Source organism: Sparus aurata, chromosome 1 (genome assembly GCF_900880675.1).
Source record: "Sparus aurata chromosome 1, fSpaAur1.1, whole genome shotgun sequence".
In the NCBI taxonomy this organism is placed as follows: domain Eukaryota; kingdom Metazoa; phylum Chordata; class Actinopteri; order Spariformes; family Sparidae; genus Sparus; species Sparus aurata.
In genome coordinates, this window is record NC_044187.1 from 21,205,099 (window position 1) to 21,229,116 (window position 24,018).

General features: G+C 42.0%; 1 protein-coding gene across 2 annotated transcripts; it reads right to left on the reverse strand.

Moving 5' to 3' along the window:
• Positions 1 to 221: 221 nt before the first annotated feature.
• Positions 222 to 20,354, reverse strand: kitb (KIT proto-oncogene, receptor tyrosine kinase b). Of its 2 annotated transcripts, none has more exons than XM_030414118.1 (20): positions 19,947 to 20,354; positions 17,602 to 17,877; positions 17,227 to 17,511; positions 14,593 to 14,732; positions 13,900 to 14,068; positions 12,290 to 12,479; positions 11,974 to 12,204; positions 10,024 to 10,214; positions 9,560 to 9,666; positions 8,683 to 8,809; positions 8,328 to 8,432; positions 6,657 to 6,767; positions 5,795 to 5,933; positions 5,635 to 5,699; positions 5,434 to 5,525; positions 4,720 to 4,842; positions 4,041 to 4,152; positions 3,661 to 3,760; positions 2,978 to 3,083; positions 222 to 2,275 (listed from the first exon to the last, which is right to left on the reverse strand). In XM_030414118.1, the coding sequence occupies exons 1-20, from the start codon at positions 19,999 to 20,001 to the stop codon at positions 2,132 to 2,134; spliced, it is 2,868 nt and encodes a 955-aa protein (XP_030269978.1). In that variant the 5' UTR covers positions 20,002 to 20,354; the 3' UTR covers positions 222 to 2,131. The 2 variants fall into 2 exon arrangements, with proteins under 2 accessions (XP_030269978.1, XP_030269969.1); XM_030414109.1 differs by having other exon boundaries at positions 5,635 to 5,702; positions 19,947 to 20,352.
• Between the last annotated feature and the right edge of the window lie 3,664 nt (positions 20,355 to 24,018).

A 24,018-nucleotide genomic window follows, 5' to 3' on the forward strand; every position in this document is an offset into this window, starting at 1 on the left:
GTCAAAGTCATCTTCTAGATGGATTGGCATATAGATTTGCAGATATATTCATGGTCCTACCAAGATGATGCACATGGCAGATATTCAGTACTGTTAAACATCAGCATCTTAGCATTGTCACTGTCAGCATCTTGGCAGTTTTACAGTTCCACAGAGCTGCTGGCATGTGAACTCTCCCTCGTGTGTCACAGAAATGGGAAAGCGACAATGGGAATGGACACTTTCCAGTTGGTTCTACCATCACAGGTACTTTCTTTATTATTACAAGTCAACCCACTGTATCAAAACCACAAGATCCTCAAAATTAGAATACAGAAGACCCCTTCTTTTGTCATCCCCTCACCACAATAACTGTATCACAACCAAATGCATTCAGTATTTAAAAAAAAAAACTAAAGGCACATCTCTATTGTATTTACATTGCATACATGTTGGACAGACAAGAAATCATGTAAAAAGAGCACACAATCAGTCCTAAACACCTGGCCACAGTGGCTTTGCTAATGAGACTAAACTAAAGCTAACCCTAAAATACATACAGCGATACACCAGTCAGTCAAGTCACAGTATTCAAAGCTTTAACGCACAGGTGGGAGTCAGTGTTTCTGTCACTTATGGCTTTATTTTTTATTTGAGATTATCACTTGCATGCCACCTCGCCATGGCTCATTTCATAAAATAAGGTACCATAAGGTTATTTTTTTCTCAAGGCCAGTTAAAACCAGTTTCAAGGTAGGCTTGGTGACAACCTGACAGTGTCTGTTAACCAAGTGACACTTGCAGTAAATTAATAAATTTTTAAGGTCGCAGTTTGACATTTTGGGAAGTACGCTTCATGCCGAGATTATGATGAGACAAGTGATACCACTGTCATATCTGTACAGTGAATATGAAGACAAAGCCTGCACTCAGTTAGCTTATTTAGGTCTGTCATAATCTGACCACCAGCTCCCAGAGAAAAAATTCAATTGAGGAATTGTTGTCTTTATTTGGGGGAGCCAGTCAGTTATTGCCCTGATGAAAGATATCAGGTTATTTATGTAAGACAATAGCACACCAGCAAAAAGGGCACAAACAATATACTTTTTCTAATTTTTTGTAAATCACAGGGGTAAAAAAAACCCAACCAAACTTTCATCTAAAACATCAACACAAGATGTGTATCAGCATCAGTCACTGCTTCCAGCCAAGAAATAGTTCCACACATAACTCCCCATTATAAATCACAAATTGTAATACATTTTTCTAAAGATTAAACTAACAAGACATTATATGTTAAGGCAAGTAGATTTTGTCACAGTTTCCTGCCTTTATGCTAAGCTCAGCTAAACAGCTGTTGGCTTTACCTCCAAACTTAATGTGCAGATGTTTAAGTGGTATCAACCTTCTCATCTATCTCTCGGCAAGTATATTTTTCAAAATGTCTTGTAATTCCCATTAAACGGGAGGCAAATCTGACTGATGCCAGCTATGTGCTCAGAGGCAATGTGAGTATCTCTGAGCCTTCCTTCCTTCCTTCCTTTTTCCTTCCTTTATTCCTTCCTTCCTTCCTTACTTTTTCCTTTCTTTCTCAGTAGGTCTGAAACTAATGATTATCTCAAATAGTATTTTTTGTTTGTCATCACAAGAAAAACTCTGCTCATCTATTCTTCAGTCCAAGGTGTTTACTTGTACTTGCAGTCTGCGTTTTCTCCTAAAGAATTTTAAGATGCAATCAAGCCGGAGCCAAAACTCCTCCTGCTGCTGATGGGTGATGTTGTGTCTGATGGGCGGTTAGTGCCGCAGTCTGCTTTATATAGACGTGCACCTGATATACCTACCACAGAGATCAATACACCGATGGGGAGGGGAGACAGAGGCCAATACTGAGAGCCCAGTGCAGGGTCGTATATATACAGTATCTATATGCGTGTGTGTTTGCGTGTGATATGTGTGTGATGCAGGAAGGCCAGAGTTTGAGTTAGTTTGAGTGGATCTTTTGTTAGTAGTTTACAGAGTGCGTTTCACTCCTGTAATTTGTGCGTTCCATGGAGAGAATGATCACGTAGGTGGGGGGGATTTATGTTTTACAGCAGTGTGTATGTGCATACGTGTGTATGTGTGTGTGTGTGTGTGTATATGTGTGTATGTGTCAGACATAGTCCAGGAAGACATCAGCAGTGCTTTGCAGTAGGGGCTGAGTGGGGGCCGTTGTGCTGCAGACTGAACTCAGCCTCCGCGATGGCGCCCTCTGCTGCTCTGGATGACCTGGATTGTTGCTGAGTCTCAGGTACACCTGAGGGACAACACACATCTGCCGGTTATTAAGTTTGATTACACTGTTTTTCACAAACAAAATATCTGAAAAGTATGAAAGTGTACTGACATATTTTGTTTAGTTTTGTTAGGCTGTTACTGTAGTTGTGAGTAGAATGCCTGTTTGAGGAGACTTGTAATTTGGGAAAGATTTGGTAAAAATCAATAGAGGAGAGTGGGCATAATCTTAGCTTTTAGTCAATGGCAGTGGTTCAGAACCACTTTAGTTTATATTTTGGATCAAGCTCAAAGAACACTGCATCCGACATTTCCCATCATTTAACCTGACAGCGACTTTTGCTTGAACCTGATAAATGCCTCTCCAAATTCATGCTGCTGGTTTGTAATACAAGCTTTTATTTGGTACATTTGTAATCCCCAAACTCAAATTAAGATAACCCTGATGACATTATAAGGGGTTATATTTTCCAGAACGTGACAAAAGCTCCTCCACAGCCTCAGAAAGGTGTTACACATAAACTGAACTTGATGTTTAAAATCAGTAGAGGGCGTCGTATTGACCTAAAAAGTGTACCAAAAAACATCAGCGTAAATGGATGTTTTTTAGCACATATTACTTATTTCTAGTTCCCTTTGTTCTCCACCTGTATCTACTCTTAAATTAAAAAAAAAATAACACAAGAAATAACATGTTTGTTATGTCACGGTTCCATCAACCTACATTCTTGGTATTTTCTGACAGCAGCAGCTCCGTCCTCTCCACCAGTTTCCTGAAGGAAGGCCTTTTTAAAGGATCGTGGCTCCAACAGGACAACATCATGTCGTACCTACAGAGGTGAGACTGGGATTAGTTTCAACGTGAGGGCATCATAATCATGTTATAATTATTAATTAAGGTCACTTTTTGAGCAAAAATGCCACGTTTGCTTGGTTCATTTTCTCCAGTCTGGGGAGTCGCTGAAATTTATATATATAAATATCTATATATATATATATATATACATTAAAAAACAAAAATTATTGGCAGGTTTATAAAAAATTATAAATAGCAGTTAATTTGTATTTGATCTTGCGCAGAGCACAGCAATGTGCTCATCTTGACATCTCCTGGATTAACATTGTGTTTATGTATTATTCATTCATTCAGGTTTGGATTTCATGTGACTGTGTGAATTGCTTACTTTGGTGAACGTGTTATGCAATGTCAACATAATATTTCAGTTCAATTGATTTTCATGTGCAATGTCTCTTCCATAATTAATGTTACTGGTTAAAAATGTAAACCAATCAAAATGTGGTAAAAAAAAAACAATAAAAAAAATGATCTGCAGATGAATCAAAAATAAAAAAGAATTAATGGTGCAGCACTTATAATATTACTCCCTCACACAGATATAAACTTACATCTCGATGGGAGCGAACTCCGGCCTGCTCATCCTGTGGCCCTCCTGAATCATCCTATAAAAAGCTGAGCCCACCTGCATCCCTGGGTATGGGCTGTTACCTGCAACACACACATACAGTATGCACACGCTTTCAATAATTTAATGTTATTCCTGTCAAAAATCACAGATTTATATCGTAATGCTGGGTTCTGTAGCTACATTATGCATCACTATAACTAATCAATATGTTTCTGTATGATTCACCCAACTAAGTGATGCTGCTGCTCGGGAGCATCATCAGAGCCTCTAATAACGCCCCAGTCAGCTCAAATGGAGGATAATGACGACTCAGACATTACGAAACAGAAGCAACAGCACAGCTCTAACTGGAAACGTTACCCAGAGAGAAGATTTCCCAAAGCAGGATGCCGTAGGACCACACGTCACTCTCGAAGGTGTAGACACAGTCGAAGATACTCTCAGGAGACATCCACTTGACCGGAAGGCGAGCCTGCAGAAGGGAGAGCCACAGTTACAAGAGCAGTTTGGACCATGTTCACTTGTTTTTATTTTTTCCCTCATCTTTCAAAACAGGGTGTTGAAAAGTAAAGTGTTTCTATAGGTGAAAAAAGTTCCTCACAGTCACTAACTTTTATTCTAATTTCAAAGATCATCGAGGACGTAGCCTCATTTACAAGGGTGTCAAGATCTGGAACAAAACAGTGTACAGTACACAAACAAAAAATACTATTTGAGATAATCATTAGTTTCAGACCTACTGAGAAAGAAAGGAAAAAGTAAGGAAGGAAGGAAGGAATAAAGGAAGGAAAAAGGAAGGAAGGAAGGAAGGCTCAGAGATACTCACATTGCCTCTGAGCACATAGCTGGCATCAGTTGTGATGGAAGGAAGGACGGTAGGTAGGAAGGAAGGAAGGAAGGAAAAAAAAAAAGAGAGAAAGAAAAAGGGAAGGAAGGCAGGAAGGAAGGAAAGAAAGGGAAGTAAGTAAGGAAGGAAGGAAGGAAGAAGAGAGAAAGAAAGAAAGAAAGAAAGAAGGAAAGACGGCTCAGAGAGACTCACATTGCCTCGGAGCACATAGCTGGCATCTGTTGTGATGTCTCGTGCCAACCCGAAGTCACAGATCTTTGCTACCCTGCCGTGAGTCAGCAGAATGTTTCTGGCTGCAAGGTCTCTGTGGATGCACTGCATACACACACACACACACACACACACACACACACACACACACACACAGAGACAAGCGCACAGTAAACACAAACACGGAAATGAGTACTAACACTGTAACCGGTTTCTGCTGTGAATGACTGACACAGGGCACACACAAACAAATGTGGCGCAGCGAGGTTATGCTGCAAACCTCACCAACACAAGCTAATTGACAGCACTTTACAGGAGACCTAAATGCACTAAAAGGATACGTTTGGCAAAGAAAATACAATTAAACCTGTTCAACTAAAAATATGCAGTGGAATAATGCGTTGGAGTCTAGACTTAAATGGATAAATAAAGCTTAATCTAATAAAAGCAACAAAAGTGCAGTAAGAAAAAAAACTGCATCAAGAAAGAAACAATAGTTGGAGCTTATTTAAGCTTATCAGTAAACTGTGTGGGGTTTAGGATCTAATGTAAACGCAGCTTCACCATGTTGACGTCTGACTGATGCAAAGCATGTTGGCTCTGAGCCATGATGTGATTTATAAACTAGCAGCAGCAGTTTTACATCTCTTTCTGTAACGACGCTACAAACGAGGCCACAGTCTGTAAAACACTTACGTTCTTGGAAGTTATGTACTCCATTCCTTTGGCCACCTGGTAGGAAAAGCTGAGGAGATCTTCGGCATCCAGGGACATCTCATCTATGTCTTCTACATATTGATAACATTGCTTTAGTGGATTAACACAGACCCTACTACAGAGAGTGAGGCGCTCAGTGTGTCGTGAAACATCTGATAAGAAGAGCGAGAGACTTCCTACCTGACTGAGAGGACCTCTCTTTCTCAGAGGGACGCATGGGCATATATCCTGTACCAGCCTCATCTCTGCTGCACAGTCACACACACACACAAACTCACAAATGTAAGCATCAACTGTTGACAACCATTTTGCAGAATCTCAAATACACACACGTACACACCTTATGGGCTCCGTTCGGTTCGAGACGTTGCGATAGTAACCATCACCAACTTGGGAGTTTAGGAAAGACTCTCTTTTTCGGCGCAGGAAGTTGAGGAGGTCGCCATAGCAACAGTACTCCGTGATCACCAGAATTGGGCCTGGAGATATGCAGAGATAAAAGAAAACCTCACTCACTGGTTCTTGAAGCATATGACAGCGAATAACAATGGAGCAGAAGCAGAGAGCCAAAGCTGCAATAATGGACCACAAGAAGATGCTGCATCTCTCGGGCTGAGAGGAATTTGTTTCATTTGACGGAAACAAGGCAGGACATGTGAAGTGCATGCAGACAGGTTTGAACGATATGTGTGTTTAAAGCTGATATCAATACGTTTGCGGTGAGACACATTGAACAAATTGGTGTCAATAGACAAAATTTGTATTTTCCACACCCAACCCCAAGATGGAAATCTGTGTTTCTTTTCCTAACAACTCACTCGTGAGTCGTGCCTACTTGTGTGGAATCTAATCTAAACGCTGTCTTATAATCAATGCTGAGGGTCAGACAGGTACACATTATTGATCAACTGCACAGTAAATTTGTGACCAGTCAAACTGCATCACGCTTCCATGTCGAAGCTGGCCGGTACTGACTGCCCAATATCTGATTTTTAATAAGAGGCCGATATTTGCTGGGCGCAGCAGCAAGTCAGCACAACCTCTCCAAACAATACCTATTACCATAAAACAAAATCAGTCAATGAAAATGTAATGAACATGTGCAAATGCAACAAGGTTTAAGTGTCCAGACCACAGTTAGCTGCAGTAAAAATGTCCTTAAGGATGAACTAAGTCTGTTGAGCAATGGAAAGGCCTCTTACCTCCGACAGTGCAGGCGCCCAGGAGGTTCACGATGTTCACGTGGTTTCCGAGGTAAGTGAGAACCTTCAGCTCTGACATCAGCGCCTCCTTCTCCGTCGAATGAGCATTGGCTGCGATGACATCATCAGGGCATTTATAGATGACATTGTGATTTTGCTTGGTGCAGTGGCTTGACAGCATAGACAAAAACTCCGAAAAATCTGCTTGTGATGCAAAATAATACTATCCTGTATTTATCAAATGCATTTCCCCGAACACATTTTGTTTGAGATGAATTCAGACGGACAGGATGGCTGCCAGTACAGCTCAGGGAAGAACAACAGAAAGCTGCATTATATGTGTAATACTGTAGTGTACTAGGTACAGTATGTTCCTCAGTACCTTTGTTCTCAGATAACAATGGTCCATACTCCCCATAACAATAATTCCAGGGCCAGTGTGCAGTCCTGTAAAGTGCCTTAAGTGAATAATGAAGCCTGAAGTTCCTTTTTTTTTTTTTTTACATTGGTGCCATGTTGTGACACAGCCTTCCACTACACGTTGGACGTTTTATGGAACAATAGGGTAACAATGACATTGTTTCTTTAGTTGTCCTCGTTACTTGATTTGTAATTGATACTGTTGTGATGTGTTTTTTGTATTTCAGGATTGTGTTAATGAAGTTTTATAACTAGGTTCGGGAACAAAGACCACGCCTCGAACTCATCTCATTTCCGCCCGAAATATATTTAAGCACACCCCATCCGTTCACTCCCTCTTTGACTGATTCTCTACATCCCTCCCTCCCAATCCCCTTCTTTCCTTGTGTTTTCTCTCTCTCATCCACATACAGGAACCAGGGGGCTAACGAAGAGATCGGAGGCGGCTCCCCCACTCAGCGTCTCCACACCCACTCCGTTCCTCCTGTTCCTCTCGCCAAACCTCCCCCTCCATCCTCTCATCCCACCAGCTTCTTTCCCTTCCTGTCAACCCTCACCCGTCCTTCCTAAACCCCCTCATCCCTCGACCCTCGACCCCTTCCCCCATCCCTTGACCCCTACCCCATCATCCCTTCATCCTTCCATCCCTCGACCCTTTCCTTCCCAGCATCTAACATGTGTCATTACGTGTAATAAATTCCTGTTTTCATTCCATACAGCTTTTGGCGTGGTCTTTGTTAGTGAATTTAGTTTTTATGTTGAATGTCTTGTGCTGCTTCGTGTTTTTCTTTGTCCCATGATGAAAACAAGCGTTTTCACTTCCATCACTTTTTTTTTTTTTTTAATCCTTTACATGTGTCTTTGTGTCTGATAATCCTTAAAGAAAATCAATCAAAAAATCAATACCCATAAACTCTTACAGTGTCTCACATGCTGCTACAACATACAGATGTCATTTGTGTCTGTAATCACTCCATGTTTGCTATGTTCACTGTCAGCCATCTTATTAGTGTCCAAATTGAGTGTGACATTTATGCAATCTATGTTTCCTGCAATGGAACAAAAAAAAGCGCTGTGCATGGCAGTACGCTAGTCCCTGCTAACAATCGCAAAATATGCAATGGATCATGTCTGATATAACTGTGACATGGCACAGCGATAGAGGGAACGGGGAATGAGAGATTGAGGAGTGGTTTCGGACACGGCCGCAGAGAAAAACAGACCAACACACGCACACACACACACACTTACGTTTGAGCATCTTAACAGCGACGGTTGTAACAGTATCAGCAGAGCAGAGTCCATACGCTGTGGCCCTCACTACCTTTCCAAATGCCCCAGAGCCCAGGGTTTTACCTGTGGAAACACACACACACACACACACAAACACACACCTTTAACACTTTGCAATTTATTTAAAATGCCTGCCAGCCATATCATTTGAATATCTATCTCATATACTTTTCCACAAAGTTTTGTTCAAGAAGCATTAATGCTGGGGGCATTGTGAAGCAACAATAAGAAAAACACGTTTTACTTTAAATATGAATCAGCAGTAACCACACTAGCATGCCTGCAGATAAACATATAGTAAATTAACACATACCAAAGCGTAATTTCTGTCGAGGAAACTCCCATTTTGAGTCATACGGCAGCTGGGTAGGGTCAATATATATGTAGTTGTTGCCACGGATACTCTCGATCACCTTCCACTGGATTTGGAACTTTGGTTTCTGTTGCAGTTTGGAGACAACATGGAGAGAAAGTGATGCTTCCTGATATTGTTTGTGTGTGACTGCACGATTGTACAGCCCACATGTTCTCTCATCACTCTTCCATTCAATTCTTGGATTACTCGGTGCACTTTAGATGTCAGCCCGTGTCTAGACGATCCTCGTGACGATCCCACTGCGAATTCATAAACTAGTTCTCAAGGAGTCTGACTCATCCGAATGCAATGAGAGCAGCACCCTGTGGGGGCCAGTTAATGGCCCTGAGGCATGATCTGGGTGTCAAAAAAGCCTTTAACTACAGCAGGTCTGCGCTCTGAATGGCTGATTGATTCATTTCAGTTTCATTAGGAGACATTCATATTGATTAAAAGGGAATACTTCCACTCTTATCCGCTGAATATTGCTACCAAATACAGCAAAAAAGAAAAAAAAAACCCAGTCTGATCTCAGAAAGATGCTTCTAACTTTAACCACAATCATGATGGGGGCATGAGTCATTAGTAAATGAGTGGGCCTTTTTCCAGAAGCTATTTAATCCACTTATTTTTCTGTGCTGTAAACTGCATATCAATGGCGCTCGATGCACTTGATTTAACATTGATGTTGGAGAATATTTAAACACATTCTGATACTAATCCAGGCGATTGATGGCCATGGATTTATGAGATTTATGACCCTACTCTTGCTCAGATTAAATATTTCTTCATTGCACTAATGGCACTGCAATGCATGATTTACATCACATCTTACCTGCATGTATTTATAGAGCAGCACCACCAGAACGAGGCTGAGGAAGATGCCTGTGGCCACCATGCCCGTCAGAAGAGGAGTGAAGAGTTTATGGGGGACGACGCGTTCTGAGAAGAAACACACACACACACACACACACACACACACACACCAGCGTAATCAGATATTACATGGATTGCAGTGAGGCACACACACACACACACACACACACACACACACACACACTGAGTCTTCCTCTGGCGGTAAGACGGACAGCTGCAGCAGTGGTGTTTGTTTGTGTGAAGGATTAGCGAGTCTATACCATATAATCCCAGCCTGCATAGTCAGCATTCACTAATCTTATTCAATCTGCACCCAGTAACAACACACCTGGCCTCGGCAGACACAGGGGTCAAGGGGTTTGTGTGTTTGTGTATCTCAGGTCACTATGTGCGTGTGCTAATACAGCATCTCTGTGGTAGTACCGCTGATGGAGAACAGCGTGTAGGCCTCCTCTCCCTCAGTGCTTGCCACACACTCCAGGGTGTGATAGTGGGCGTGCTCCTTGTTGCTCACGTTCAGCCGGCTCTCCACCTCGCTCCTGCCGAAGGCAGACTCTGTCACCATGGAGACCTCCGGGGTCTCCCATTGGGTGGCATTGGGCAGGTGTGAGCACCTGTTGAGGGGTTATACATTTGCTTAGGGTGTTTACCTGTTAAACATCAAATCAAGTTTTAGCATTTATACTTCAGCGGAGAGATGACAACAGTAGATGGATTCCAGTACAACATGTTCACATCCCTTCCCTCTTGGAGCAGCTGTGATGCAGTGTAACTAAGTACATTTACTCAACTACTGTGCTCAAGTACAATTGGAGGTACTTGACCTTACTTCAGTATTTCTGTTTACTGCTGCTTTATACTTCCACTCCACTACTTTGATATTGTATCTTTAACTCTGCAAAACATTTTGAACACTTTAGTTACAAGGTACTTTGAATGCTGCATCAGTGTTTTCTCTCACATGTCGCCTTCACTCCTTTTACTGGTGAAATTCTGCCATTTTATTCCCTTCCTCTGTCACATCTGTTGTCTACTAAAATCTCAATTTTTTCTGGCATCACCATTTTGACGATTTCTACCCAAATTCCTTGAGTCCTCAGATGCAGTTGTCAAACCATCACTGCACAGGAAGGTCTATTTTCATACTTTTATACTTTTATACAGTACCATACATAGTGCCATCTTTTCTCGGGGTAAATATTGTGCCTGCATTTTTACATGTATTTTTTTATCTCATTATTTTTCATGGATTTGTTTACATGTTACATATACTTTGAAGTAGATATTTCTGTTGAGTTTTCTGTTTTATTTGCTTAATACTTGATTGTGATGTGTACAAATCTTGTATACAGCTGAAAAAGTGTATATATTGTTCTGTTACTGAAAAAAACAATAAAATTAAGTAAAAAGAGAAAAACTATCTCTGCAATCCTATTGTTCAGTCTCAGTCTCCACTTGAGCTGTTGGGTGTCATAGATGATTGAAATCAGAATACATTATGAAAGACGAAAGCCAAGAATTGTGTGGTCACACTGATCTTATTTTATCCGTTATCTCATTTGTAAATTAATGTCTCAACATAACAGAGTTGCATTTCTTGGAAAAAAAATAAATCTTAAAGAGATATTTATCATCCAACCATTCTCGCTTTCTGTACTGAACAATTTATTGACCAATAAATGGATGAACTGTTAAGTCTATAAGATCAGAAAAACATATCAGAAGCCTGCTTTACAAGGGCTCGAAATGCCTTAAAACACTTGCGCTGTGCTGACCAGCAGTCAGGATCCAGATGGCTTATTTGTCTGAATGCTAATGAGACTATGAGATGAGACATAAACCTGTTAACCAACTTTTTCAGCTCCCACGAGCATCTCCTGCTCTCAGAGGAACTGCCAGACTCAACACCAGAAGAGATGAGTCATGTTTCGCGAGTAAAATGATCTGAAGTCACACACTGCTGTTCAGTTACAGTTTGTGTTACGAGCAGCAGAAAACCAAAGTCCAAACTTTCTCATTGTATATTAAAGGGTAAACTCAAATGCAAAAAATATAATTTTTTATTTTCTATATCTTATTTTTCATGTTGCAGAACTGGTATTTTGACATCGGGTAATGTCATTAATATGTAATCATTAATTCATGATGCAATACAGTGACTTCACTACAACTCTTACGATCTCTCCTCTTTCTACTTTAACCAGATAGACTGCTAATATCTTAGTTTTGATTAAATACAAACATGTCAAAAGATCACATCCAGCTCGTGATAATTCAGCAGCTGTGTGTCATTAATCTATCCAGCCCTGTTCTAAGGAAAGCAACACAATAAAGTAAATACAGGAACATGAGCATAATATATTTCAGGCATACCTTGTGTGGGGCAGCTTGCAGAAGTACCAGCTGATTTTAGGGACCGGGTAACCTGCAGCGATGCAGCGCACCTGTCCATCAACCGGCCCCTCCTGTGCAATGATGACCGGCTTACTGTTGACGTACACGTGGAACGAATGCTCGACAGAAGCATCCTCGTGACTGGCTGAGAACTTGTAGATCCCTCCCTCAGAGCCGAGGACTCTCACCAGTCTGAGCTCGCTGACGTATCTGACAAAGCAAACATACATTTAAAATTCTGTGTGTGTTTACATGCATGTCTACCTGCAGCTGATATGCTGTAGACTCAGGTTACCTGTACTTGCGACGGTGGATAGTGATAACGTGCTCCGTGGTGTTCAGGAGCTGTTTGCCGTTGTAAGACCAGGACAGCGAGCCGGGTTTAGGATAGGCATCAAATTCTGCCCTGAGGCTCAGGCTCTCCCCCTCTTTAACATCAGCCTGGACTGGACTGGGGTCTCCTAACATGGTAATGAACCCCTGGTCTGGAGGACAACAGAGATACACAGAGTTGAAGGAAAAACTCCACTTGTTTATTTTACGCTGTAGTCCATCTAACGTAAGCGCAATTGTTTTACATACAAAGGCTAAAGTGTAGAAGCTATAGTATGTGGAATAGTCTAATCAGTAAATATTCAAAGTCTGCATTGGCCGCTGAAACGATTCTATCATATATACAGTGTTGTAAATCACTCATCATCACCGATCATGATCTATAAACAGTGTTCCCCTGAGAAAGCTGCTAAAAAGAAAACTATCTTTGTCCTATCATAAAGTATACTTAAGGACATGTGACAGGGAATTCTTTAGAGGACAAACAGATACCAGTGCCAATGCACACAAGTACAGTATTTGCATTGGAAGACATTCGTAAAACAAACATATATGAATTAATCAGAGATGAGTGAGTACACCATCATCTGTGCCTGTATCTTTCTGTATTTACACAGGTAAGTACAACAAAATAGTTATTTGACATTTGTATAACATTCCGGGGAAGGAGACATACATTAAAAACAAATGCAGGACGGGGGGAATACGACAAATCTATACTCTAACAGTCTTTTTTTTTTGCTGCCCTAACTCAAGACTGTCAAGACTAACCTTGGTTTAAGATATTCTAACTGGGATGTACAGTAGTAACACACTTTGACTGATGGTAGCTGTTTCCCTGAGGTGTGTACATGGTAATTTGCATATTGTGCAAATAAGAGATTCTAAATCCTAGAAAATGTTTAACCAGTGATACTCGTGTCAACAATTAACATTCCTGTGAATAATTTATAGAAGGAGCTGGAGGGGTGGACCTCAACTTCTAATCCAAAATGACTCCTGACTTGTGCCTTTTAACTGGAAAATACTTGATATCTTCCCCAGAGCCCAAATATCAGTTTGGTTATTTGCCCAGAACCGATGTATTTCCCTTCATTTTCTGACACAACTAACATTAACACTGTTTATTCCCAGCAAGACGATACCTAATTCCCCAAACCCAGCTTGAACCACTCCAATGGTATTGAATCAGACTGCAGGAGAGGACCATGAAGAACTCCAGTTGGAAAAAATAAGCCCAAAGATAATTTTATACATGACAAAAAACTATGCTGTGATCAAAAAAAAGATTCATTAAAGTCTGCGAAACATTCAGGCCTGAAATTACAGACAACTTTCAACTTTGTTTGACATTTGAAGAGGCGCAAAGAGCTGTAAGTCATGGCTCTTCTGTTAAAATGGCATAACACTTGCACATTATGACTTGTTGAGAACTCAAAACTCTAAGTGTAGGTTTGGGACTTGAGTTGGGAGTTAGGCATGGCTTGCAAAATAATGACTTGCTCCCATGTGTGCTGACTGCCTATGTTGCACACACGCGTTCACAAAAAACACTATCTTGTTATTACTCACCGCGGACATCTAGCTGGAGCGCCGTAGCACTGGTGCCCCTCTCGTTGAGGGCGAAGCAGCGGTAAGAGCCTGAGTCTGACTGGTTGACGGCTCTGATCAAGAGGGAAGTGGCACGTTGATAACCACGGGAACCGGGCAGGATGTGCGAGTTGTGAGACTCATCAGGATGCTGCAGGACAATCGAGCAAAGGTGTGTTTTAATCTTCGACACCTGCTTTAGCCAGGATTTAAAAAAATACTTGTTCACCTAATCAGTATTCAAACACATTATAATATTTCCCATATTATCTTTCCATTTAATTCATCAATTACATTCAATCGTATCTCCTCAAATATTGTTACAAAACATTCCCTGCGCTGTGAGGCTTAATGTTTTTTTGCTAAAACAGTCAAATTTTTAAATATTTAAAGTAAGAAATACCTCAGTCAGTCTACAAAACCAAAACTGCATAATATGTATGTAATTGTAAATGCCTCTTCATGGCATTAAAACCATTCAATTCCCAGAAATATGACTTCAGTAGCTCAAGCCTCTATATTTGGCTGTTTCTCGCATTAGTATGGATCGTTTCCTTTGAAAAGAAAAGCCAGTTAGAAACACAAACATTTTCACACCCTGACGGTCAATCACCCTCGCAAAGAGACAGAGGGGAGGCAGCCCGTCCTGCAGGAGACTCTCTACATCAATCTCACCGCTGTCGAAGGGAAATCCCACTTAAGACTGATGTCCGGGTTGACGTTGGTGGAGCTGCAGGTAATCTCAAACTGCTCTCCTTTTCTCAGGATAACAGGGTCTCTCTGGGACAGCGTGACCATGGGAGGCGTCTCTGGTACTGGATCAAGAGATCAAAATCAACATCCTCATGATTGATAGAACTGATACATGCACACTGCATGTTGTTGTTTCTTCTATGTCCATGCCCATAGCTATAAGAGTCACAAGGACCCTTTGGTCATTTAGGTCATGACATTTTGGCTGCTGAAACGATTCTATCACATACAGTGTTGTAAATCACTCATCATAGCTGATCATGATCTAGAAACAGGGTTCCCCTGAGAAAGCTGCTTAAAAGAGAACTATCTGTGTCCTATCACAAAGTATACTTAATGACGTGTGACAGGGAATTCTTTAGAGGACAAACACATACCAGTGCCAGTGCACACAAGTACAGTATTTGCATTGGAAGACATTCGAACACAAATAAACCAGATTATTATTTCCCGACATCTAATGCCTGCTGACGTCACTTCAGCGGTTGTGACCGACAGACTGCAGTAATTCTATTTACCCCAAACACGGCCTTCATGCACTGTTACAAAGCTTTGTTCAGTATGGGACTCTAATCCCTCTGCTCCTCCCTTCCTCACGCCTCTCTTTTCTCACTCCCTCTCTCCATCAGTCAAAAGGACACTACGTCCCGGCTCCTCCCAGCAGCTCGTCTGTGTTTGGACCTCTTTCCACTGCAGACCAGACAAAATGCTCATGCAAAGCAGGCACAAATAAGGCACAGTCAAAATGCTTTCACGGCACATTTCCTATAAATTTAACATATAGGAAAAACTATGTGCTAAACCTTTTCTTGCCAAAACACATCTGCATAGTGGATAGTAGATAAGACGTCTTCCATTGCTGCGATTAGCACTGATCTCTGCCAGGATGCATTATGATGCATTATTGTGCCATTATGTTTTATGTAGATTTATAGCTAGATGCTCTAGAAATGGGAAGGTTGGTCCGTCCACGACTTTGACTGAAGTATATAAACAATTATTCAATGGATTGCCACAGAGTTATGTCAGACACTTTGGTTTGTTACCAAAAACCAGCAACACTTCCATCAGCCTCAGCTCTAGTTTATGTTTACAGCTAATTAGCAAGCATTAGCATGCTAACACACTAGACTATTATGGTGAACATGATAAACACTGTACCTTTGTAAGTGCAACAGCAAGTGAGCATTGTCACAGTGAGCATGTTAGCATGGCGACGTTAGCCAAGGAGCTACTTCTCACTTCTCACATATTTTTATATTGTAAATATTTTATTATTCATTTATTTTGTCGCTCTACCTGGCGATTAGCATAATTAAGTCGACTTCTATGTTTTCTTAACACATATGAAGACTTATCTTCTTCTGATATCAAAGGAGGACATTCTACTAATCATTATATGTAGGCCAAACTACTTTCTGGTCACACTTCCCTGGCCAAGTTTTTACTGTTTTAAACAAGCAGCTGTGAGGTCGAGAGTTTAATTCACTGGCAGGGAACCACTTTGACACTTCCACTGACTAATTACTTGCACTTTTGAGCTGAAAAAGTATGCTACAAGGGGGACAGTTAAGCTATTTTACTAGCTGGTGTACTTTAATCAACTTTGTTGAGAATGCATCTCGCCAGGCTTCAGGCTATGTTCTTGTAGTTGGACCACAGTGGTTCGGACCGGTCAGTGTCCTCTGAGGAACTACTCGCAGCTACTGTGTGGTTTAGGTGTGACGGCGGATCAGAGAGGCGAATGTTCGAGCACATCCGCCACCTTGGACGGCTAGGTACAAAATTTGATTACATTCATTTACGATTATGATTATATTTGCTAATGATTGCTTCGTAACACTGTGGTGCGTGGTTGTCTAACGTGGCAGCGTCCTACTACAGCCATTCTTCGGGCGTCACGATCAGTGAGAGAAGCGACTGTCGGCTTGAAAACAACAGTGGCAGCTTCTCAAGGGGTTAGGTTAGCTGTTGCAGAATCAGCTACATCAAACTCATGTGTACTTCTTCACTGGAAGAAGAGCAAAGGACAGCACTGAAGGCATTCCTCGACCGAAACATGTTTTCGCTCTCCTCCCGACTGAACTCAGCAAGAAGTTTGCTTTAACAACGGGCTCCGCTGGTAGTGCTCTCCTACTGTTGATCTGATTGATTGAAGTTAGCCCATATGAATGACAGATGGTTCGTCCAGTCACTTGCCAAGCATTTTTTTTTTACTCAAAGTGCCTGCCCCTCTTTTCAAACAGTTTCCAGGGACGACTTTCCAGATGGTTCGGTGTAACAACCCATCTGGTGCGTCAGGATGGATCTGGTCTTCAAACGCTTTCTGTGAAGCTGACAGGTGCCTCTCCTTCACTGCCTTCCTGTTAACAGCTGCACATGAATCATTCACTCCATCCCTCTTCTTACCTTTTTTGCTTAATTAGCACCAAGATGACAAATCTAGTAAAGCTATGCGACATGCAGAGACATTAAACTCTGCTATGAAACCCTTTTGCCATTTTCAGACACAGGAAATACAACTAATCGCTCTTGCCCATCATGTCTCTCGCTTACCTAGTCGAACATCCACGGTGTATTGGCTCGATGTCACTTTGACTCCGCCGAGCTGCCCCACACAAACGTAGCAGCCCTCATATTCTTTCCTGACATTGCTGATGATGACGCCTCGCTGGAGGTGGCTGCGGAAACTCATGCCAGAGGGCAAAGGTCGCCCGTCGCAGGTCTCTAAAGCGAGGCGCGAGACCTCGGGGTCGGTCACAAGACAGGGGATGGTGCAGTTCTCACCTGCACGCACCAGGATGACGTTCACCATGGTGCGCTGGAAGGCATTCTGGGGGTCTGAGGAGATGGAAGATAGTGGGAGATTTGGATTTGTTGATGTTCTTAGACAGACACACACGCCCTCTCCCCCTGAACTCAAACACCCACCTTTCACATATACGTAGATGGAGCTGTGTTCCAGCGTGCTGTTGTTGACGCACACGTAACGGCCCATGTGGTAGACCTGCACTGCTGGCACCCTGACATAGGCCACTCCGCCCTCCTCCACCTCTCCCTCCGGCCGGCGAGCCCTCTCCCTCTGCCACCTCAGCTTGGACGGGGCGCCAGACGTCGTTGCATTGTCATGGCAATGCAGCTCCAGCCTCCCCCTCTTGGGAATGACTATGTGAGGCCCACTGGGGGAGATGACTGGCTCGCACCACACTGAAACAGAGCACGTACAGTATGGTTGACGTATGCTGTGGACCTGGATGCTATTTTTAAAGGCGGGTTCAGTTTGGGTAAAGATCCAGCACAGATGAAAAAAAAAGAGGAAAACAAAAACTGCTGCTTTGAGTGAGGCTAATGTTGATGAATTGGTAGCTTCAGGACGAACAGCATGAAAGAGATGGAAATAAATAACAAAAAAAAAAAAAAAAAAAAGGCAGAAAGCAGAAGCAGTTGGGCTGTAATTTATGGTCCTTTTCATGACTCATTAGTATTCAGATTATTGTGTTGATAATCCATTAATTGTTCAGCTCATAAAAGGCCAGTAAATAGTGAAAATGCCAGATGTCCTGGGGGAAAAAAAATAGCTTATCTGTGGTGGACAACTCTCCAAAACGCGTTCTATGTGACGATTTGTTGCAATTAAATGTATAAATCACATTTTATCAGCCATATGTGAGTGGGTAGTAAATAGTTGTCCAAAGCTGCTGGACTGTTGATTTCCCTGTTAAGGACTCGGGTCAGATTTTCCGTGACAATCGAAAGGATGTGACTTTATACTCGTTCTTGATGCGTCGTCTTAGTTTACAAAATTGAGTGCGCTGACATAAACTAGTAACTGGCTTCCAGCACAACACAGAAGTTCCACAGAGCGCCTTAAAAACCATAAAATCGACCATCGAAACAGTCTATGATTATTTTTCCTTCGCTCGACTAATCGCTTTAATGGACTGATCGCTTTCGGCTCTGCGGGGAGTGTGATGGTTAAATAGGATGTTTTGATTGGCACAGAGCCCCTTAAGACAGAGTGCTATCAAACCACCAGTGCTCGATTGAACAATCAATAATTATGTGTTGTCTACCCGCTGAGTAATCATACATTAAGGCCCCTGAATCCATACCCTTAAGATGAGTAAACTAAGCTTCTCAGTTTTTTTTTTTCTTTTTTTCTTTCTTTCTTTCCTTGTGCAGATTTCCCACATGCTAGGCGCCTTTTCAAGAACAAGATTTTCATGTGACTGTTGTGCCTCCGGGCCAGACTTAGAAAGAAAAAAAAAAAAAAACAGGAAAAAGGAAGAAGCATGTGGATGCAAATAGGTTCCGCTTCTTGAAACGTCAATATCAGTGTTGCTTCCCGCAGGACTGCCCCAGAGTTCAGCGCTTTGGAAGCCGCTATCTGAGAGGATATCTGCACTTCTTGGAGTCGAGCCCTGTGCCGTCTGAGCGAGCGAGATGGTTTCGCACAGAACCCGAGGCTGTGGTACGACTACAAACACGGAGCACTTTTTCATGGCTGCTGAGGAGATGTCAAGGTGCTGCCGGGTGTGTTTGTGCGAGGAGATGTGTGGTTGTCTTTCTTTGTTTCCCCTCTGCTGCCAGTGCCAGGGCGCACAACCCAATCCCTTTTATTTCGGCGGGATGAATAATTGATCGACAAACAGTTGTCGAAATACACACACACACACACACACACACACACACACACACACACACACACACACATATGCATGCACACACACTCATATGCATGCACACACACATGCACGCACACACCTGTTGCCCGGCCAGTAAAGCCCAACCTGAAGGCATCTCCTTCACCTCGACGCGCGGTGGTTACGCAAATGAGTCCAGATAAGATCTGTGTTCACTTAGAGCTAACAGGCTTGTGTATGTGGACCATTAAACTCCACTTTATGTAAATGCCAACCGCATTATCCGGAATGTTGTGGGACCACGCTTTTCAGTGACGGAAACGTGTGCGTGCGCAAATTGCACGCCGTTCACACCTGTATAAGTATTCAAGACAAAATAAAAAAGAGTGTGTTTTTAAAAAGAGCCACACTTTAATCATCTGAAAAGACACTGACTGTCATACATACGCAAGACAAATGTAGAAATGTAAATTTTAAACTCATCACTGCTCTCATCTCCTCATGTAAGTTAATAAATATAACAAATTATGACACTGTTGTGAGGTAAAGAGATGGGAAAGAGGGTCACTAACATCAGCACTATCCGAGCAGTTAATTCAATCATATCTGTAAGCTTCGGAGTTGTTCTCTTACCTGCGAGAGGCAGTAAATTGAAATACGACGCGACAATAACCCAGTGGAGTCTCATGATGAGGCGGTTCTCAAGCCTTTCACGCTGCTCCGTGCGTCTCAAGTGCGGGAACAATAACCATCGTTCGAGATCCTCATCCAACGCAGTAACACCGAGCGGGTCCCTGCGCACCAACACAATGATCCGAGGCTGAGCGTCCCTCTGATGGAGCTGACTGGAGCTTAAAGACACAGTGCAGCAGCAGCAGCAGCAGCAGCAGCAGCAGAGCCTCTCCTCCTCCCTGCGCTCTGGATCCCTGCCACTCCTTTCTGTCCCGCATTGGCTGGAGGCCGGCCAAGGTGATGAGTCGGTTATTACCGGAGTCGTCCTCACCGTTTCTTTTTACGCAGTCATTGCGAGGGGGGGACGAAAAAAAAAAAAATCCCCAAAAATGGAATAGGTGAATGACATAGAAACAGAAAGGATGAGTGCAAACATGCAGGAGTTTCCCTGCAGACACACTTCAACTGTTTGTGATGCACCTCTCACATTCTCTCATCAGCACTCTGTCCAGATGTAATCAACTTTATGTCCCACAGCCCAGCCTCTACACCCAAATAATAAATATGTTAAATATCAGTTATTATCAAACAATTTATCCTATATATATGTATATATATATATATATATATATATATATATATATATATATATATATATATATATATATATATATATATATATATATATACGTTATACATGTTGATGGAGGGTCAGTCCACATTTTCTGAACAACTGAAGTAGATGGAGACTTCTTTAAAAAAAAGAAAGAAAACATAACATATAACAACGTACAACATATATAAAATGACTCCATACAGCTTGTACTATACTATAACTATAGTAGCTGGAAGCCCAGAGATTCCAAATTGATTTGAAAATAAGTTATTGACATCCTTGAGTCTAGAAACCTGGGAAGATTTCAGCTTAAAAAGGGTGTAAATAATGTCTTTTCAAAACAATGGACCAATGTCCAAGTCCCCATCTACTTCAGTTGTTTAGAAGAATGCTGCAATTCTGTTTTGCCTTGAAGCTCCAGAAATTTCTATGAACATGGGGGCGAGGAGATAATGACTGATTTTTCGCATTCGGGTGAACCTGTCCATCAGGTCAGACGTCTTCTTTGATATACCATTATTTATTCCCCTTATGTTTTTGTGTTTGTAGCCCCCAGTTTCAGCTGGGATCAGCTCCAGCACCGCTGCGACCCTGCAGGAAGTGTCGATGGATGGAGCCCCCAGTGTCCCCTTTTTATTATAGCTCTTCACAAATGTCTTTGTCATAAACCTTCAAACGTAGGAACTCAAATTTGTTTTTTCTCTTCCACACCATTAAGTCTGGCCGGTAGGACTAAACGATGTGTGAGCCGAACAGTAAACAAAGACTGCACACTGTCACTCATTTGAATGGTTTTTATTCGGTCAGTTGAACTCACCACCATGTTTGTTTAGCAGACTTTCATCAGCTAAAGGGCGAAGCTGGAAAAACCTGTCACAGGGCCCCTGTGCATGAAAAGCCCTTGACCATTTCATTGACTATTTGCGCAGAACTGGAAGCATGTAACCAATCCAGTTTGTGATTAAAGAAATTGTCACAAAACAAACAACGGGATCGGAAGGGTCACAGGGGGTCAGGCTTTGGTTTGTGACAAAACAAATGAAAACAAAAAACACTTTTCAGAGAAGCATTTCAAATTCATTTTCAGGGCCTTTCGGCCTCTAAGAAACCATGAGAAGCCATTTAATTCGCTTCATGCCTCTGGCTCTTTCTGCATGTTTCAGAGTATGTGCGTGTGTTTGCATGAGAGGACACTGGGATCATTATCTCTTTTCTTTTTTTTGGACACATGATTCATTTTATTAACCTCACCGCCGTTCTCAGCACATGATGTCAGGACAGAGCTAAATAAACTAGAGCAAGTAAGCAGGACATCACTTTATTGATTTTAAAATTAATCGCTTGTTTTTTACAGTCTGGACCACATTCTGGAACATAATGTGGCGTGTAATTGTTTCTTTTATCAGATTAATAACAACAGAAAAAATAACTGTGGGGAAACTTCTGCACACACATAAATCCAGAACGGTCAGTTTTTTCTTCCTGATGTCTATGCAAAGAGGACCAACTGCCTGCTCTTTACGTGGAACCACAGTCCAGTTAGATATCTCTTTTTTCTAAGGATATCATTGCACAAAGTAGACAGTTTGTGGGGACCGTTTGAAGCAGGAATATTAATCACATAATGAGAGACAGTGACGATGGTAGAGGGGAGGGGGGGAGGCTTTTGACTCCGGAGCCTGGGGTGAGAGAGGGCAGTAGCAGCCCAACCATGTGCTTGAGAAAGAAGTTTTTTGAAGACAGTGATGCCTTAAAGGAGTATTTCATATTTGCGGCACAACAAGTTTTGTTGTTTCTCAACCAAAACAGGGTTGACACCACAATCTGTTCACACAGCTGACATAGTCGCGGTCTCAGTAATACGAACACTGCAGGAATAGCTCGACATTTTGAAAAATGGGCAAATTCTACGAGTGCCGGATGAGAAGATCTATATCACTGTCTGCTAAATGTACATGAGGCTCCAGTGGTTAGCCTGGCTTAGCACAAAAGGCAGGATACGTGGGAAACATAACAAAATCTGCCTAACAACAACCCTCAAGCCTACCAGTTAACACACTCGTTTGTTTAATCATGAGGGTTTCAGAGTGGGAGGTTGCACGGCCTCCCCAGGGCGCCCCACACATTTTCAGGGAATGGAAGTGAAAAAAATATTACATTAGTTATCAGGGCATTGCATAGAAAAAGCCTCAATATCTGTGACTGGTTTAACAGAATGGGAATTTTACTTTCCATGAGTCGGAAACCAGTAAACGATTCAAAGAATCAAAGAATAAATGCCTTAGGACAGACATTTTTATCTATTTGGTGCAAATCTGAGGTTATGTTGAACAGGAATTTTCTTGATTTAAATGTTGAGTGACGATCAAACAACATAATCAGGATCCCATAGTTATCCAGGAGTGTAGAAGAAAAAAAAAATCAGCAAGTAAGCTTTGCCTGAGGGTTTAAAGCACACACAAAAAACAAAGTGTTGAAGAGAACAATTTGCTGTTTAATGTGGGATTTTATGTCTAACTATTTCTTGATTGGGACCAATAACCTCCTGGTGTCTCCACTGATTGCCTGGCAACTGTTCAAAGCCAGGAAATAATACCCCCCACTATGAAATGGGAAAATATCCCTTTGTTTGTGTACAAATTAACCAAATGAGATTCGAGTTAATTAGTGAGCTTCAGAGGTGTTCTCAGGCAGATTGTTTGACTGTTTGGTCAGGGTTTGCAAAATGATGAGGTCCACAAAAGCAGGTGACAAAATTTAAACTAGGAGCAAAAGGCAGACAGGTAATGCCCCCAAAACTTAAGAGAAATACAAAAAACTAAATGAAGTTCAAACCAGGATGAACCAGGCTGGGTTGCAGAAAACACGAGGAGCAAACTCAGGGACACCAAGGAACCTTAATGAGGATGAAGGGTCATCAGGTCACTGAATCTTGCTTGGGGAGATGGGAGATGCATGGATAAACACACTAAAACCTAACATAACTATGCTGTATGACTTCTGATGACGAAATGAAATGAAGATGAAAGAAGACACTTCAGAGAACCGGTTCATGACTGTTTTCTTTATGGTCTTGTTGCTCGTTCCACGAATTTGTGCAGGAAAGGCTCTTGTTTGCAGTGTAATTGCAGTCTCACCAGCGGGAATCTGTCGGACCTGTCCTGCTTGATCATATCTCATCAGCCCTGTCAATTGTTTGGGGGAAAAATTATGTCTTTAACCTCCGCTCTGAAGTGTGGTTTCCTATTGACTTCAATACAACCCGCACCACAGTCCGGCCCAAGTTCTTTGAGGGACACCAGGAACAAGACAGACACAGAGAACAGGACCCATGTGGGAACAAAACAGGCAAACTAACACAGACTACAGGACCAACAGAGACAATAGAAACCTGCACCTCAAGGTGTCAAAGTACAA

Excerpts from the sequence above, each read along its gene's own strand:
- kitb (XM_030414109.1), bottom strand. The coding sequence starts at position 20,001 with ATGAGACTCCACTGGGTTATTGTCGCGTCGTATTTCAATTTACTGCCT. Across the intron at positions 17,878-19,946 it reads CAATTTACTGCCTCTCGCAG|TGTGGTGCGAGCCAGTCATC; the intron begins GTAAGAGAACAA and ends GCTCTGTTTCAG. Across the intron at positions 4,153-4,719 it reads GCTATGTGCTCCGAGGCAAT|GCTCGCCTTCCGGTCAAGTG; the intron begins GTGAGTCTCTCT and ends TCCCTTCTGCAG.